Genomic DNA, 18,733 nt, shown 5'->3' on the forward strand with positions numbered 1-18,733 from the left:
AAAAGACGAAGATGATAAAAACTAGATTTCACAACTGCATTTATTTGTTTGTCAAGTTTAAAATCACTGTCTATTTTTGATTATAAAATCATAACCAGGTTTTTGCCATGTAGGTTTCTACTACAAGGAATTGGCCTTGGTGTTTACAACCTTGGTGGTAAATACAACATATTAAGAGGAAATATAATTAAAGCAAATTACTGCAACAAGCAAGAACATGAATATTAGGATAGAATTATTACAATAATTACAATAAAAATATAACAACAAAGTAACAAATAGTTTGACAAAATGCCAAATATACTTGTTTAAAAAAAGCAGGCCTGTTTTGTGCAGGATGTGCAAACATATGTTTGCCAATGGAGTGTCTTGGTTAAAATTCTTTCTGTACATTTTCTTCTTTATTGGACCAAGCTTTTCTTTTCACTTATTGATATTGTAGCTTGCCAAAAATAAGTGACCCATTAGAGAGAACCATAAACAGATGTTAGATGTGGGAAGACCTTGGTCCACATTTCTAAATGTGGTGCACAGATGATGCAAGCACAGGGCGTGTGCTTTGATGGGGCATAAGTGGGCAAACACGAAAATGTGAGCATGATAAGAAAGTCAAAAGACTTTGAGGACATAGATATAGTCAACAGAAAGAGGGAAGAGCGGAGGAGGTGGGGGGTGGGGAGGAAGGGCTGAGCATAGCAGGAGCTGGTGGGGTATAAATATGAGCCAGGGTGTGTCCAGGTGTCTTCTGATCATTCACCTGACACCATGACACTGCTGGCTCTGCTGTTGATGATCGGAGCTGCTGGTACAGAAGGAAATATGCACACATACCCACCGAGTACTGTTATGTCTGTGATTTAAAAATATGATGGAAAGTTGTGTTTAAATATAACTTTGAAACACAAATGTATCTCTTTTTGTGTGTGTGTGTGTGTGTGTGTGTGTGTGTGTGTGTGGGGGGGGGGGGACAGCGGCAGTTCCCCGAGGAGATGGCAGGATAATTGGTGGGCAGGAGTGTGAGCCTCACTCTCGTCCGTTCATGGCCTCCCTCAACTATGGTTACCACTTCTGTGGTGGGGTGCTCATCAACAAGCAGTGGGTGCTCTCTGTTGCCCACTGTTGGTACAAGTAAGTATGCATTGATTATTATGCATACGCATTATTATCTTACGTTGCCTGTTTATGTTTGCTTGATTTTTACGCATTTTTCCCATTGAGATAAAAATAAATCTAAAAATCTCTAAGGGGAAAGGACTAATGGTTTTCAATTTAGAGGCACATGTGGAATGCATCTGTTAGGAAACAAACCACTCAAAGCTTTTTCTGCAGTGTTGTTATTTATATATATACATTTAAATAAATAACCATAATCTCCTCCTACCTCAGTCCCTATGCCATGCAGATCATGCTGGGAGAACACAATGTGCGAGTGTTTGAAGGTACAGAGCAGCTCATGAAAACCGACAACATCATCTGGCACCCTAGGTGAGCGACAAAAAATAATTGAAATCCCATCTGAGAATCTTCTTCCCTTTGCATGATTTCATTCTGATTTTATTCTCATCTGATTCATTTATTCATTTTCATCTGTGTGCAGTTATGACTACCAGACTCTGGATTTTGACATCATGCTGATCAAGCTCTTCCACCCAGTGGAGGTGACCGAGGCAGTCGCACCCATCCCATTACCCACAGCCTGCCCCGCGGCGGGGCTTCCCTGCTCTGTCTCTGGCTGGGGTAACACTGACATGAATGGCGAGGGTGGGTTGATTATAATGTGCATTAAATTATGCAGTTTAAAAACATGCCTAATGCCATTTTGTGTAGAATTTGTAGTGTAGACTATGATTTTAGTTTCTTTTATGTTTCTCTGCTAGCAAAAATTCTGAAAAAAATAACACAATCCCAGGGAAAGTGGTAGAGTCTTTTTGTTGCTTTCAAACCCTTCATTTCCATGTCCCAAGGTCTGCTGGGCAGCGAGGGGGGGCAACAGTGTCTTTTATCTAGGCTTTCATTGGGGGTGTCAATTTTCAAATTACACATAAAATAGCAAACAGCACCTTTAAAGGATAAGTCTGGTGAAGTTCCATATATTCTGTGATTGACAACCAGTCCTATGAAAAGCTCAAAACCAGCAGTGAAGTGATCCTACTAACTAAAGTATTGCCTGTAAAGCCAAATTTAGCTTTTTTCCTCAGTGTCATTGATCACCATTGTTAGCCATAAACTGAGCCATGCTCCTTCAGTACAATAAACATGGGCACTTACTAGTTTACCCTGTATCTCAATCCCACATATCCTGCTCCCATACATAATAATAATAATAAAAATAATGATAATAATGATAAGATATTTTATTTATATAGTACTTTTCACAAACTCAAAGCACTTTACAGGGCAGGAAGATAAGAAAACAATGCACAACTAATCAAAACAAAACAAAGGAAAACAAAACAAGATTCAAGCATAGTTGATGAGGGAGGGGGCGTGGGGCTTATGAATAGGCAGAGGTGAAGAGATGGGTCTTGAGGCGGGCCTGGAAGATGGTGAGGGACTCGGAGGTGCAGATCTCTTTGGGGGAAGGAGTTCCAGAGCCTGGGAGCTGCTGTCCCCAAAACTGCAGAAGAGACCGGCTGAGGTGGATCTGAGGGACCGTGAGGGTTGGTAGGGGGAAGAGGTCAGTGAGATATGAAGGGGCCAGATGGTATAGGGCTTTGTAGATGAGGACCAGGATTTTGAGTGATGTGGTGCGTGGATTTGGAGCATGTGAACAGGCTGGGTTCTGGACCAGTTGGAGTCGGTTGATGTTGGTAGAGCTGATGCCAACGAGAAGTGAGTTACAGTAGTCCAGTCAGGAAGAGATGAAGGCGTGAATGAGACTTCCAGCAGCGGGGTGTTTGTGAGAGGGTCTTATTTTGGCGACGTGGTGGAGATGACAAAAGGATGTTTTAATGACATTATGAATGTGGGGCTCAAGGGAGAGGGTAGAATCAAAGATCACGGCAAGGTTGCGTGCCTGGGGAGATGGGGAGACAATGGTGCCGTCAATGGTAAGAGTGGGTGGCACCAAATGTGTATATATTTGCAGCTGAAAATAGTCACTAATAAACTGATCAGCTAATTTTAGATTCAGTGGAACAAATGAGCTTGCGACTGAGAGCCAAAGATAAGCTGGGGAAGTGGGAAAGGATTGAGAAACATACAATTCTTTTTTCATTTGTTGACAGAAATTAAAATATAGAATACCGCCAGCCTTTTCCTATTCACTTTTTTTTTTTTTTACTTAAGATGTCTCAGCGCTTTCTATAACTATCTCTGTTCTGTGTGTTACAGTGAACTTTTCCATCCGTCTGCAGTGTTTGGACGTGCCCATACTGGACCAGAAGGACTGTGAGAATGCCTATCCTGGCATGATCTCACCCAGGATGGTGTGTGCTGGATACATGGATGGAGGCAGAGATGCATGCAATGTGAGTTTTACAGTAAATTATATTATAGACCAACTGGTTGTACAGTTCTTTGTGCAAAAAAATCCATTGCGTGCTTCCACTCTGTTTGTCAGGGTGACTCCGGCAGCCCTCTGGTGTGTGCGGGGGAGGTCCAGGGCCTGGTGTCATGGGGTCAGGGATGTGCCCTGCCTAACTACCCCGGAGTCTATGTCAAATTGTGTGAGTTCCTCTCATGGATTGAAGACACCATGGCAGCCAACCCCTGAAGAAATAAATAATAATAATAATAAATTTCTTCACTTTTCCCAATGGTTCCCCTCAATCTTATTTACTTTTAAAGCGCTGACTTTTCTTTTTTCTATCTCTTGTTAGTTAGTTAGTTAGTTAGTTAGTTTCTATCTCTTGCTTTAAAGTTTTCTCCCTCTATATATCCACACTAAATAAAACCACTTGGTTGATATTCCTCATTCATTTCAATCATTCACTTCATTCATTCAAAACCACCAAATTAAACTATTTAGAAGCTCAAGTATGTGTCAGTTACAGGTTTACTTGTTTTATTTTAAGAATGTTTGATTGAGTTATACAGAGGCTTTTATTTACTCACATAACTTTTTATAAGAAGAAAACCTGTGGTATGGGTTAAATGATGAGGTAGCATATTTCTATTTTTCCATTTATTTACTCTAGATATGTAATTGCCCCGCTTCATTTGATCATATAATTACATGATCAAGCCTTTCTTTCATTTCTATTAATGATTAATGGAGGCTCAGAAAATTTACTTTAATTATAAAGATCAGTACTGAACCTACTGTGGACTTGATGGCAGTGTGATTATTGAACAGTAGGAGGCCTCAGTCAGCAATTTCACTGTCAGTCCCACCCACTCATCCCAACTTCAGCAGTTCAGCTTACACACGGTCATTTACAGATAAACATGACACCAGAAACTACTTTTACAGTCATCAAGGACTGCTTTCATGAATATTTTAGTTGTTGCTTTAGTAAAAGAATATTGTTTTTTGCAGAGGTTGCTTTTCTGTCAGGACGACACTCTTCTCGCCATCTCTCCCAGGTCACATTTTTCTTCTCTGGGCCCCACTCTCCATTCCTCCCTCTCTTTATGTCTTCGTCTCTGTTTGACTGGGCTGGAAGGTTCAAGCCATGCTGCTCCACCTACACACAAACACAAAAAGAGTCTTACTAAAATGTCTGGCTCTGACGTGAAATACTCATGTTTCAATTTCAAATGAGACATATTAACATTTTAGATGAATGGGTGAATTCTAGGATGACACTAGTGTTACATTATGGGTTGTGAATGAAGTTTTAAGTAGTAATTTTTACTAGAGTTAAGCAATCTTAAGCCAGAATGGTCAGATAAGTGGTTTTCAAACTGTAGAGTGAGCCATTGCAGGGTGGGTGTGATCCGAAAGTAACACTGGAAGTGAAACTAAAGTTAATCAGACTTTTTTTAACAGTAAACATTTTGACCTTTCAAACAAAAGTGTCGCTAATAGCATTATTATTTGCTGCATTAGTGGAACTTGCTAGAACTGAATAGGGTTGCCACCTATATCTGATAAAAAAAACCTGGACATATGGATTACCGCTTTGCTCACAAGTGAAAATATCCATTAAACATTAGACCCAGAAGACAAAATTGTACTGGATATTTTAAACATCTCAAGTATTCCAATAAGCGGAATTTTACCTTACTTAATTTATCTTAGCTTACCTGATTGCTTAGATACTTGTGCTTGCTTCGTCTCATCCCCTACAGAGCCAGTGTTAGCGCATTCTACACACAAGAGACACTGACCGCTCTGTGCACAGCGCATAGGTTATTTCAAGTGGAGATAAAATAGTAAATTTAACATACATATTCACATAGCCTTGTGAAAACCAGACATTTAGTGTCTATGGAGAGTGGATAAATTTCCTGGGACAGGTCATTAAAAAGAAGGACAATACTAGTAAAACCGAGACAGGTGGCAACCCTAAAACTGAACCATCGTTCATGTTATTAGTTTCACTTTCTGTAATGACATAGCAAAATGTCTGCTGTGAAAGGATCAATGAATATGCTTTATTTGGAGACAATAAAAATAACAAGATGCTAACAAGATTCAGGCTACCTTTGTTACTAGTGTTCCCAGTATGCTATCTGCGTCTGGAGAGGCTTGACATTTTTTTTATTGTTTTATAAGGGGGGCACAGCAACAGTTTGAGAACCACCAGCTTTTAACCTTTTACATTTTCATTTCATTTTCATTTCCTCTCTGTAGGTGTGCACGGTTTAAGATACAAGATTTTAAAATGCCATAACTTACAGTCGCCACCTTTGTGAGAGGAAGACGAAAACGTCGCTTCTGTGAGGAATTCAGCACTTCTTAAAACAGAACATAAATGGAAATATAGGTGAATGACTGAATCATCTTTACACTATAAATCGGCCTGGTATTTCTTACTGATAAATATTAACACTGCAAACATTACATGCAGGCTCAGGTGCAAAATACCATTTAATTGCACATACACATCTGTCACATATGGAAGGGATTCTAATCAAATTAAGAATTTAAATGAACAAACTAAACAAGAAAAGTTTTTTCAATAATTGTAATAATCATATATTTGTGTCTAGCTGTAAAAAATAATTAACTGAATGTCTGTTTAGTTTTTTTGCGTTATTCTTTTACAGACAAAGAAATAAATGTGCAACGCAAAATTAACCACAAAACAAACTGGACCATCAGTGCAATCTGCCTGCTGAGTCTTGCATAGTTGATCTGGGTCAAGTCATCTAGTGTGTTCCCGGCATTATGTTGAACACGTGTTAGAGGTTACAGTAACTTGGTGGAAACATCTTCTCTTAGTCCCCTTACAGAAAATGGAAACAAATTTTACCAAGGGACTATAAAAGCTACAATATCAAGATGTAGAGCTTTAGCAGCATGCTTAAATTTAGTCTCCTGAGGGTTTGTAATACATGTAGACAACAGCCACGCATTCTAACTTTATTGCTCTGCTTTAAACAGTGTCTCACCTATCCATGTTTGTCTGTTGTTTGTTTCGTCTATGTGCTTTATTGTCACTGTGAACCTGCTGAAGAGAGGAAACATGTCAACGATTACGCAGCCATCAGCTACTACAAAGGATGTAGGTAAGTACTTTATTACTTGAGATAAAAAGAAAACTTAAGTACTACAAGTAAAATAATATATTAAAAAAGTACTCAAAAAAACTGTTAAATTAACGTGAGTAAATGTAATGTTTTGCTTCCATCCCTGACTACTACACATATTCACACTACAGTTGGTAAGTCTTTGCAGAACTGTGCACGAATGAGAAATGTAACACATTCCATCATCAAACTGCCAAGGGGTAATACAGCAACAGTATGCAAATAGCTTGAGTGTCTGTGGAAACTTACTGAACGGTAGAAAGTTTTGTCCAAAGTCAATGTCTGGGATTGGCTGAAGGGAGATGGACAGCGTGCGGTTGTGCTGTTTTTAGGGGGCAGAGGTGGAGTGTTGAGGCTGGACCTGGGAACCTGGTAATCCAGACTTGAGAACTGTTGAGAAAAAATGTTGACTAAAATGTGGCTTCTGAATTTGAGACTATTACTTGACAAGAAACCTGAAGGAGTTGCATGTTGCAAACAAGTCTGGCGTTGTCAGACTTATCTCCACAGCGCTGTGGAGTAAAGTCTGCCTACACCAAAGATACATTCTTGGATAGGAGAAAAAAACTCTCTTGGTTGTTTGCATTTCTTTCCAGTTCCAGACGCAACGACGGTGCCTCTGCAAAATGGTCTCGGGAAGGAATTTATTTTGGGGACACATTTGTACCCTACAAAATAAAATGTCACACAAAATATGAAATGCCGTGAACATATTCTTTGTAAATATTTATAGTCACTCCTCGGAAGAATCAAGCAGGCCTGGCTTAATTACATTCTCTTCAAAACTTAAAATATTTTCAGCATTTGGTTTGCTAGTTTGAAGTTTGTGGTATCCCTTATTGAAGGTACTTTATGAACGGCAACACGCAGAGAGCTGAAGGTGAGGGACATCCGCCGCGTGAGCCATGCGCTGGATGTCGGGCTTTATACTGGAAATGTACTTCCATTGATTGCGCTAATTGCAAACAGATACAATTCCTTTTAATCTACTGAACTACAAGCATTTTGTTATAGACCAAAGGAGTTCTAGACCTGAGACAAATGGGCTAAATGCTAATGTACATATGTTCAAAATGTCAATTCTAACATTGTAATGTTTAGCAGGTAATTTAAAATCTTAGTTTAACATTAGCATTTCAGCATCTGATCAGTGACACGGAAAACAAAGAACAGGTGAGACTGGTAGGAATGTCATTATTTTTGCAGGTATTTGGTCATAAACCAAAGTATTGGACAAGTTCAAATGCTGACTTGGTGATGGTGCTAGATGAAGAGGACCAACAAGGTTATGAGATAGGGGACATGAATGTTTGTACCACATTTCGTGGCAATCCATACAAAAGTGAGTAAATAGTCCCAACAACCATTTGTTGGGACTTTTTACTCGTTCTGGTGTGGTGCGTGGCTGAAATTAAACAAAACAAATGATCATACACTACAAAAAAATGTATTCTCATACCTTCCTCAGGGCAGCCAATTCCTTTACTAGCAGTTCAATGTCCTCATGGTCGTCTTCCTCCTCCACATCGTCCTCACCCTCGTCCTCCCACCGGCCGCTGCCAGGCAGGTAGGGCTCGACGAGGATGGACTCTGTTCCTCTGATGTCACAGCGACAGTATGGGCATGTGTGGCCAGTTGACTTCTGCTAGATAGTTATCACAGTAGGTCATGGGCAGAGTAATGGAAACACTATATGAATGTAGAGACACATTGTCACACATTGTCTTGAGCTACTTTCTTTTGAAGTGTATGTAACAAACTACTTTGGACTTGTTTTCAAAGAATAATGCCACCAGTTTTTCGAAAGATCAATGAGGTGGAAAATACGAGGTTCAGTTTGGTAGATTGCAGTTCTGACTTTTTTTTTATTGCGTGACCACCGACCTCTGCAGGTGCAGTCTCTTTATGTATTTGACCAATGTTTTTTTTCAGATTGCTCCCCTTATCTAAGTTTATCTGACTGATATAACTGCAACTTGGACATTTATTATTTGGCCTTTTTAAACTTTGGTTAACTTGGTAACTTTGGTTTTCAGCTGAAAATGTGTGCCTTTGATACTGTGATTTTGTTACTTTTTTAGCAACTGTCTGTCATTGTATGGTATTGTAAACTAACTGTTGATTAGGAAGTTTGGTTGACCACAACCTAGACTTACTTACAACTGACATTGACAAATGACATTGTGGTCTGACATCCATGAAGCAGAACTTTTCTTTTCCTGTCTGCTGGTCTCCCCCCTCTCTTCCCCTTCACTCTCACGCACACTTTTTCTCAAAGTGAGTTTGACCGACGCAGTTTGAGGAGGATGTCAGCCTGTGATCACACAGGAAGTCATCAACCCAGATGTCAAGACATGCTGCTCTGCACCTTTGCAAAGACTTAAACACCTCCAGGAGGCTACTGGCTAGTTGACTGAAATAAATAGTAGTAAAGCATGCAGCTGGAATTTGCCAGCTGCTACTTTAATTCAGACAAGATGCCTTGATGAATTTCACACTTGGATTAAAAGAGGAACTAGGAAGTCGGGGGAGCTGGACACTTTTGGGATTTGTGTACCATCTTAAATGGCCAAATGTAATTAATTTCAAATTTTTAATTTGGTAGACCACTATATGATCTTTCTGCATGCTATGGCATGGCAGAATCAGCTTGAGTTCATAGTATTTTTAACACTACAGTTTAAAGTTTTTTTATTTTATTTAAGGAAGATTGTACAGATAAAAGATTTTTTCAGCAATTCCTCATTTCAATAAGACATTGTATGTGGAGATACTGAGAAATATGAGGTTATTGGTTTAAAATTAATGAATTACCTGACATTAATTTGTGAAGGGTATTTTACATAAAAAGCATGTGAATATTATCACTCACACGCTATGTTTAACACAAGCATATTTTTGACAACACCCACAAACCAAATTAAAAAAACTAGCATTTTTACAGTATGTTTGGGCTACAACCTATAACCAAACCATGGGAGCGCTGGGTTTCAGGTCGGCCTTCAAAAACAAAGTCTAAGTTTAGTCAACCACAACTGTTTCCCTCTACTGAACACACAAAAAAGTTACGGTAACAATCTGCCTTGGTTTAGGGTGTCAGTATTAAGCATGGGTTGGCTGAAGATAAGCATATTTATACACTGAACAGTAGGCCACAATGAGTGTGTGGATGAGGGTTCATACCTGCCAGCCTGTGAGGCAGGGTTTGCACAGGAGATGCCCACAGGGCTGGATACGAGTATCCTTATCCCTCTCTGCACAGATCTTACACAGCTGGAAGGTGCTGCCAATATCACAGTAAAGCTCATACTGTTCCTGTTGCCCGTTAAAGTGGCGGTGTTGGTGGATAGACAGAGAGAAAAGAAAACAATAAGAGAACGCCTCAGGATATGATCTATCTCTTGTCTTGGTGAGGCCTCAGGATGCTTTTAGTTTGATAAATTAAGAACAGTTTGATACATTCTTGAAGAGGAAGGAGGTGCATCAACTTACTTCTGTAACTTTGACTTTAGCCCTCTGCGACGGTTCACACAAGCTTGTCAGGTCGGGGTTCACGTTACGGCCATCTGGGTACAGATAGCTGCAGCCACACAAACAAACAGCACTTAGAGAAATGACACTCAGAACAAAATTAACTAAAGAGATGAATTTGTCCTAACCAGTTTTCCTTGAAGCCCTGAATGAGTGCCTGGCAGAGAGGTGTATTCTGCGGGATGGTCTGGACGATGCCCCCTTCTCTCGTCACGTGGCCAATAGCCCACTGGCCCATTCTTGTGCAACTAAGACGGAAAATATAGCTTGGAGAGAAAGAGATCACAATAGTAAATCACACTTAGCAATATAATTGCTTTTGACTGCATTTAGTTCTTTAATTTATGCATTTATGCAATAAATAGGCCATGCTTATTGTCATGGAGCTGTACTTAATATAGCAAGGACAACATTTCTTGAATTAAAGATGGAAAGCTGAAGCTTGAGTTTGATGCACTGTGAAATATAAATATGCCAGAAACTCAAAAGGAAAAAAAATACTTTAAAATAGATTAAAAAGCTATAAATTAAGTTTCTTTCTTCTGGCCAATTTGCCAGGTACATAAAGTTGGAGTGCTGTACTTCTAAGTTCCTCATTCCTTACAACTTAGAACAGATCCAGATTTGAACTCAAGTTCTCATCAACTTCCTCAGTGCTATTTTGAATTTATCTTCTCTGCGTTAGTCCGAGCTTGTTGCTGTGCTTGTTCTCACCTCCCAGGTCTATGCAGGTAGTTTTCCAGACGAGCTATAACCTGGTCATAGGTGAGGAAGGCCATGTAGCCTGGATGAGTCACCGCAAGCTGGTTCCAGTTCCTTATGAGTGACCTCCAAGGCTGAAACGAGAGGAGAGAATCAAAGGAGGAGGAGACTCAGGATCTGATCATCATTAAGGGAATAGTTCAATATTTTGGGAAATACACTTATGCGTTGTCTTGCCAAGGATAGCTGTAAATCACAAGATGCCCATCTAATGTCAATATACTAAATATAAAGCTACTACCAGCAGACAGTTAATTTAGCTTAGTATAAAGACTGGAAACAGGTAGAAACAGCTGCTAGCCTGGCTCTGTCTAAAGGTAAATCAATCGGCCTCCTAAACTCACAAATTAACACATTACATCTTGTTTGTTCGCACAAAGAATCATACAAAAACTGATTATGTGCCTTGACTGGCTGACTTTCTTGGCTGGGAGCAGGGACTTCCTGGAGTCCTTTCATCACTGTGAGGTTTCCAGGCAACAAGTGAAATCACTGTGTCTAGTCAAGAAATAATAAGTCTGGCTCATAACCCCCTGGAAACTTGCTTTTAAACTTACATTAGTGCTCTGATTAAACAAATAATACACAATATTTTCATTTGTGAGCTTTAGAGGTGCTGGTAGGTGAGTTTTATTTATTCCCTTTGGACAGAGCAAGGTTAGCTGTTTGTTTCCCCTTGTTTCCAGACTTTATGCTAAGCTATGCTTACCAGCTGTAGCTTCCACATGTAGTGTACAGATATGAGAGCGGTATCCGTCTTCTTATCTAACTTTTTGCAAGAAAGCAACTGAGCGTATTTACCAAACTGTCAAACTTTCCCTTTAAGAAATCAGTGTATTACTTTTTATTGGAATAGTTCACCTTACCTGAAAGAGTCTGGTGAAGATGTCAAACTCAAACACAGAGATGTGGTCATTACAGGTGAGATCTATAGTTGACTTCAGAGCCATGGACTCCATCCCTTCCTCAAATGCATGTACACTCTGCAGCTGCTCTTTGAATCTCTTCCACTGCACTATACACCTGTCAGAACACATTATTAACATGTAGCAAACATGGACAGACAATGTTCCAACCACAATAAAAGAAATTCTCCAAACTCACTTATTTCCAAACGATTGCATCCAAAAGGCCGCAGCTTCAGTCATAGTCACCCTGTACGTGTCACCCTGAAAACTGCCCCCTGGAAACATGGCCCTCAGCTCCCAGAGCATGTGGCTGAACAGCAAGGACAGTTTAGTCAAGTTCCTCCTGAGAATGAGAACAGTAGACTTTCAGTTGCAGATTCAGAAATAGAAATAGCTATACTTTGCTTGGACTTGTCAGTCTTTACTAGCCCTGTTGTGTAGGAAAAAAAATATGCTAGTACTAATATATATAAATATATATATTGAAATAGTTTTAAGTAGTTATTACATGATGTATCGCTATAAGGGCCACAGTGTAGGTGTGTGAAGTTTGCATGTGAACTGGGTATGGTGTGCTATTGCTTCTTTTTAGTTGAAACAAGCGTGCTGACACTTTCCACACACACACACACACACACACACTCACAATCACACACACACACACACACACAGGTAGTCCAGCGAGCAAACAGGATGCTCTCTGCTGTATGCTTGCCTGTAAATACCACAGAATGTTCCATTGGCCAGTGTGTCACTCAAGGTCAGTCATCATCCATATGTGCAGCACTCTCTTTCGCGACTATTCTAGGGTAATTCAATGAATTAGATTTAAATAGTTTGAGTTTACATTTTGCAATAAAATACTCTTTAAACATGTCTGTCTGCCTCAGTGCAGCTCGGTACAATCTCAGAATCAAAATGGAGTAAAACAACCCAAACGCTCCATTCATAATTTCATCTACTGTAAGCAGAAGAAATTCTTTGACAACAATAACACTTTTCTGTGACGTCGAATACTTCACTGAAGCGTCCACTCTGCTGTGTGAAGTTCAAACTTTACACCATAGGGCTTGGCATGGTTTATTTCAGTTGGCTTATTAGCTAGTTTGATTTGCATTGAGAGATGATCTTATGGGAAGTTCCTCTCTATAGGTTATCTCTAGGTATGGTGAAGGGTATGTGATGATATGGGGTTATTTTAATTCCGAAGGCCAAGGGAACTTTATCAGGATGCGTAGTATCCTGGATCCATGAAATGACTGGCCTTTAAAATTTAAAATGTGCCTGCCTCTTTGGGAATTTAACATAGGGGTGTGTATACTTATGCCCCCTGTATTTTAAGGAAGAGCATTTATTTATTTACAATACATTATTCATGCACAAAGAAAATTGGTGTCCTTAAAAGGTTGGATTTTCCTAATTCTTTTAATTAAGGCATTAAAATCAATTTTCAAAAGCTGTATTTTTATTCTTTTTAATCAACTTTAGCATGGGTGTATAAACTTATCCAAGCCACTGTATTTCATGAATCCAGCAGCTAAAACATTTCACTGTCTGCTTGCTTCATTTTGTTTTATGCTTCAAGTGATGAACATTTCACTTGTTACTGAATAAAAAGGGAGACTTATTTTAGAACAATCTTTTACTTTATTTAACAGTCATTGTTATTAGAAATAGACGACGTACCTACAGCTCAATCAGTTATATCTGTGGGATAATAAGCTGAAAAACACAAAGACATTCTAAAAAACACCAACTATGATATTATATATTATATATTATATAAATATTATAATTTGCCCTGACATCTGAGCTACATTACACATAACACTATGTAAATTTGCCACATGACTGCCCATGCAGACCTAGCTGCGGTGAGGCCATCTGCTATCTTGTGTGTTCACAATGATGCAATAAACCTTTAGATATGGCTTTATCTGGTTGTCAGATTCTGCTAAAATAAAATCTTTCATAAAAGACTGTGTATGTAAAAAATAGCATCAAATAGCATGTATTCATAGTAACGGACTAGTTACTAACGGACAGGTTTGCAAATTCTGACTTAAAGCATTGAAAAAAACATTTTTTTTAAAGGGTCTAAAATTGCCAATGATAGATAAATAGATAGATAGATAGCATGCCTTCATCCAAGTAAAAAATAGAACAAAGACTTTCTACTCTGACATGCTGGTTGTTAAAACTTTAGATGTTGTCCTTTATTACAGTTAACGCTTTACTTATAACCATGCGCTCCAGGTCCTGTCCCTCTTATTTGTTGTATTGTGTTGGATACATTTGCAGTAAATACAGCAGAGAAGTTTAGTGCTCATCCACTCTTTTTTAGGGCACATGCAGGTTAGAAAATACAGTGAAAGCAAAGGACACTTGTGTATACCCTATGGATACAACTGTATGGACATTAACAGACAACAAAATGTCTGTTCAAGGCCAGACAGTCGCTCTCCAAAGCTGCTCCTAAACTGTAGTTGCTTTTGCCAAGTTTCCGTGCATTAGCATCACAAAGACGCAGGTTTGGCCCTTTTTCCACCTTCGTCATTAGTAGTCTCAACAGAAGAAGTAGACGCGGCCCAAACTCCAAATTAAAAAGACACTCTCTTTAAGCTGTTCCAAACAATCCACTTTAGCAAAACAGCAAACTCACGGTCATTTTTCTTTCACTGGTGCACAAGGAAGTCTAAATTTGACTTGCGGGAATTGGGGAAGTTATTTTATTAAACTGTAGCTTCTATAAATGGTGTAACAGAGTTATTTCAGTTCATTTAATTTAGTGTTCAAGGAAGGGCGGCAGCCTCTATCCTAACTGGCAAGTATTGGATTATCGTACTTTTTTGAAGGGCATGAGCTGAGTGAAGAGCCTAAATCCCGTCCCCATGGTATCGGATAAAGATTTAAAGGATGTGTGGCCTCTTTCTGATCCCGCTGTCAGTGTATTTACTCCAGATCAGGTTACAGAGCGGAATACATTGGGAAAAAGATATTGTTCTTCATTTTGAGAACATGATCTTGTTGAGTTGACCTAGCAAAACATGATTCTGTCCTTCAATGGTCAGTTACCTCGAGTGGCACCTGCCACAGATTGTTTGGGTTTTATTTCTTTAGGTTGGGAGGTCTTAGGCATTTTGTTTGTTTAAATGAAGCTTAATTTGTGTTGCTCACAGAATGTTAAAAAAATTCAAAAGAAAAGGTTTCACCCATTATTCTGGATAATCCACAGAATAATTATCCAGAATTATGGGGACAACGTTTCTGTTGAACTTGTTATAGTATTGTTTTAATGCTGTGAGCATTGTGTTTATAGTTATAGTTGTAGTACGGCGACAGAAATCAGAGACGGATGTCTCAAAACTTGAGCAAAAAAACTAAAATAGCTAAATAGTGTTAAGTGAAAGTGAGAAAATATGTTTGTTTGTCTTTTTCATTTGTGCTTGTGTTAACTTCACTTAAAATATGTGAAGTTGTATTGAACACTGGCGTTATATTTATCAATCAATTTAATTATTGATTAATCTGAGTTTTCTTTTTTTTTGTTCAAAAAGTTTTTGAAAATACCCAAGATGATGTCTTTAGATGTCTTTTTTTCCAACCAACAGTCAAAAGACCCAAAGAAAATCAATTTACAATGATCCAAATCACAGAAAAACGGCACATTCTCATATTTAAGAAGCTTGAAGCAGCATCGTTTGGCATTTTCAGTTAGATAAATGTCTTACATAAATAATGCAGATTAACGTTTAAAAATTTTTAATCACGTTTGAACATGTGACAGTACTGTCATAAAATGACAGGGGACAAATGATGTAATCATAAATGAATGAAACAAGCTGTTGATTAAAGGATTTATATAACAAATAAAATAAATTATGTTGCACATTAGAAAGAAAGACTACGTCTCCATCTATACACTTATTTCTGTTATATAGATGGAGATGTCGGCCAGGGGCCCTCTTACCTGTGGCTGGATGTCTCCTCAAAAATCTTCTCCCGTCCCTCTTTGAACAGCAGCAAAGCCCTTTCTGTCTTATCCAGCAGGTTTCTGATGTGGATCCTCAGGTATTTGGCCTCGTCTCCTCGCGGCACCTGTTCACCTGCCACCTTCGGGCCTCGGTAGGGCTTCCAGACCTCTTCAAGCAGTGTTGCCGTCTCAGACACCAGGTCTGGCAGGTATGGTGGACTGTTCCTAAGGCCAAGCCGCGGGTTAGTGCACATCTCCCGGAGCTTACCCAGTCTTCTGAGGGCCTTGTCCAATAGCCGCCGGTCTCCACTGGAAGGGGGCTGGGAGCTCAATTTTGGGCTCAGGGAGGCCCCTGGACCGGCTGCCGCCATCATTCCGCTTGTGTGAAGTTATGTCACAAATCAAAATTGACCTTAAATGTCACTCTGTCATGTGTGGGTGTGACAATAATGTCCTACTGTTTTTAAGAGATGTGAAAACTCTATTTTGAATATGCGAATGTAGGAGCAGCTACTCATGCTGGCTCAAATTGTTAAATGTGTTTAGGTTGGCATTCATTTTCCTTACAAGGATTTTTGTGAGTTCCCAGCTTCATTGGAAAGCTCACATCTTAGCCACCACAAACAACATCTATCCTTCTTCCATTAGAGAATCCAACACATTACATAATCCAACGAATCATAGCAGGTTCAATTACAGCATCTTCTAAAATGCACATGAAGCTGAACATTTCCTCCTAAAAAAGCCACTGGGTTCCTTCTGTAGCCTCTCACTCCTCAGTCAGATCTTCAGAAAAATACAAAAATACAAGATCTTTTATACAGAGGCTTTCTTTTGAAGATTTTTACGACACCAACAATGCGTCACAAGTGTCCAAAATAGTGAACAGAAAACAAAGGGTTGACACTGAAAACAGAAACTGTTCATCATCAGAACTCTTTCCACCCCAACATGTGTCGTCTTTCTTACGCCTTATTTAACACACTTACCAATAAGTTTGCACATCTCATCAGTACAGCAGTCCCACATTGTCAGGGTCAACAGAGCAGAGACATCTGCTCACAGCACAGCACAGCACAGCGGAAACAAGTCATTGGCTGAAACGTTGCTGGTGCTTTTTTGTTTTCTCTTTCTCGCTCTCTCTCTCTGTCTTTTCTTGTTGCACCCTTTGATTGGTTTCCTGGTTTCAGCCAGCCAAACAGGTTTGTTTTCTTTGCTCTATTGCTCTGGCAGGCAAGCAGAGAGAGAGAGAGAGAGAGAGAGAGAGAGAGAGAGAGAGAGAGAGAGAGAGAGAGAGAGAGAGAGAGAGAGAGAGAGAGAGAGAGAGAGAGAGAGAGAGAGAGAGTTACATCAGGAAAGAGAAAACAAAAAGCAGCCTTGAGAGAGCAAAATAGAGAGAGAGTGTGACCTCAAATATACATATTTTTACTAAGAAAGAAAGTCTTGTGTCACTATTTACAGACAGGATGCCTGCGTGTATAAAGCAAAGGTCAAAGTTGTGTTTGTCAGGTACGTCCACCACTTTGGTTCATACTAAAATATTTGTAAAACTGTTTGATGGATCGCCACAAAATTGTGTACAGACATTCATGGAATGGAGGATGAATCCTAATGACTTTGGCAATCCTCTCACTTTTTCTCCAGTGCCCCCATGAGGTTGACATTTGTGGGTTTTAGTGAAATGTCTTAACTATTGGCTGGATTGGCATTCAATTTAATACACACATTCATGTTCCTCTCAAGATGTTTTCTTTTATTGCCATCATCAGGTCAAAAATGTTTAATACTCCAATGTTTTGGTTTCTAATCAAACACCTGAAATACAAAGAACTTTGCCTTCAGTCTCAGTTGTACTTGCTCTTTAGTGCTAATTAGCAAATGTGACCATGCTTACACACTAACAGAACCCAAATTCAAGATGATGTTTTCAGATGTAGTGTTTTTTCCGACCAACAGTGCAGAAAACAAAATATATTCAATTTACAATGATAAGTGACAGTAAATGGCTCTTGTGAAATGAATGATTACTGCGTAAGATAAGTATGAGTTATTTTAATGATGACAGAAAACAAAGGGCGTAATCATGAAGGAATGAAGTGTTTTGGAATTAAACACTTCAAGAAAAGAAGATATATTTTGTTGTGAATATTTTCAAACAAGTATCTATTTTAAAATTATATTTCCCACGGACACGTGTTTCTCTTGTGCATAGATGTGTACCACTGGCCCTCTGACCTCCAGCTGGATGTCTCCTCAAATATCTTCTACCATCCCTCTTTAAACAGTAACTTGTAAACAACTTCTCCTTTAGGGCCATCATCAGGTCAAGACTTTAATTTCAGAAAATTTAAAATGTGTGCATAACTATAATACTGAAAGAAAAACAGATGCTGTTCTATTGTCCACCCTTTGTTTCCACTGAAGTGTGGAAGACAGGTAAGAAGGCTGAAGAATATGTGCAGCCAGTGAGACTCCCACCCTTCACTTCTCCTAAAATAATAACAGTTACATGAATGTACAGAAGACCTTTATTTACTACACATACTAGGCCTACATCTTAGACTAAAATGTATGAACTTAATGAAAAATGGCAAATTCTACATAAAATAAAAAATAAAATATTACATATTTTGTCCAAAACGTGTATCATATACGTGGTAGGCCTGTAAACCTCACCAGGTTCAACATTGCAATGAATAAATTATTCATTTTAAAATAATTTTTAAAATAAAAATAATTTTTAAAATAATTTTTAAAATGTTACATTTCTAATGACTATTTACTGTCTCCAAAACATCACAAAATCTGCCCCACTAGAGTGGGAAAACTAACGACGTCTGCTTCAACGTCCACAAGAGGGTGACACTGTTTCAGACGCTTCTCCCCAAATTCAGTATTGTCACTAAAATCTGATTGTTGT

General features: G+C 39.0%; 2 protein-coding genes across 8 annotated transcripts; one reads left to right on the plus strand and one right to left on the minus strand.

The window, feature by feature from the left end:
- Positions 1 to 689: 689 nt before the first annotated feature.
- On the plus strand, positions 690 to 3,752 carry LOC117945642 (trypsin-like). Its single transcript, XM_034873258.1, has 6 exons — positions 690 to 805; positions 972 to 1,128; positions 1,387 to 1,485; positions 1,598 to 1,761; positions 3,334 to 3,470; positions 3,563 to 3,752. The coding sequence occupies exons 1-6, from the start codon at positions 766 to 768 to the stop codon at positions 3,713 to 3,715; spliced, it is 750 nt and encodes a 249-aa protein (XP_034729149.1). The 5' UTR covers positions 690 to 765; the 3' UTR covers positions 3,716 to 3,752.
- Positions 3,753 to 3,979: 227 nt separating this feature from the next.
- Positions 3,980 to 16,996, minus strand: cblc (Cbl proto-oncogene C, E3 ubiquitin protein ligase). 7 transcript variants are annotated; one of them, XM_034873235.1, is made up of 14 exons: positions 16,803 to 16,996; positions 16,381 to 16,599; positions 15,811 to 16,191; positions 12,037 to 12,183; positions 11,799 to 11,955; positions 10,885 to 11,006; positions 10,299 to 10,436; positions 10,132 to 10,219; positions 9,823 to 9,954; positions 8,099 to 8,284; positions 6,889 to 7,029; positions 6,502 to 6,560; positions 5,786 to 5,844; positions 3,980 to 4,628 (listed from the first exon to the last, which is right to left on the minus strand). In XM_034873235.1, exons 3-14 carry the CDS (start codon positions 16,185 to 16,187, stop codon positions 4,495 to 4,497), a joined length of 1,740 nt encoding a protein of 579 aa, XP_034729126.1. In that variant the 5' UTR covers positions 16,188 to 16,191; positions 16,381 to 16,599; positions 16,803 to 16,996; the 3' UTR covers positions 3,980 to 4,494. The 7 variants fall into 7 exon arrangements, with proteins under 7 accessions (XP_034729126.1, XP_034729127.1, XP_034729131.1 ...); XM_034873236.1 differs by lacking the exon at positions 16,381 to 16,599; XM_034873240.1 differs by having other exon boundaries at positions 8,099 to 8,281; positions 15,811 to 16,599.
- Between the last annotated feature and the right edge of the window lie 1,737 nt (positions 16,997 to 18,733).

The sequence above is a fragment of the Etheostoma cragini genome, chromosome 6 (assembly GCF_013103735.1).
Source record: "Etheostoma cragini isolate CJK2018 chromosome 6, CSU_Ecrag_1.0, whole genome shotgun sequence".
Lineage (NCBI taxonomy): Eukaryota > Metazoa > Chordata > Actinopteri > Perciformes > Percidae > Etheostoma > Etheostoma cragini.

Excerpts from the sequence above, each read along its gene's own strand:
- LOC117945642 (XM_034873258.1), top strand. The coding sequence starts at position 766 with ATGACACTGCTGGCTCTGCTGTTGATGATCGGAGCTGCTG. Across the intron at positions 1,129-1,386 it reads GTTGCCCACTGTTGGTACAA|TCCCTATGCCATGCAGATCA; the intron begins GTAAGTATGCAT and ends CTCCTACCTCAG. Across the intron at positions 1,762-3,333 it reads CACTGACATGAATGGCGAGG|TGAACTTTTCCATCCGTCTG; the intron begins GTGGGTTGATTA and ends TGTGTGTTACAG.
- cblc (XM_034873236.1), bottom strand. The coding sequence starts at position 16,187 with ATGATGGCGGCAGCCGGTCCAGGGGCCTCCCTGAGCCCAAAATTGAGC. Across the intron at positions 7,030-8,098 it reads AATTGGCTGCCCTGAGGAAG|TTCTCAAGTCTGGATTACCA; the intron begins GTATGAGAATAC and ends TTTTCTCAACAG. Across the intron at positions 4,629-5,785 it reads CTCTCACAAAGGTGGCGACT|GTGGAGCAGCATGGCTTGAA; the intron begins GTAAGTTATGGC and ends GTTTGTGTGTAG.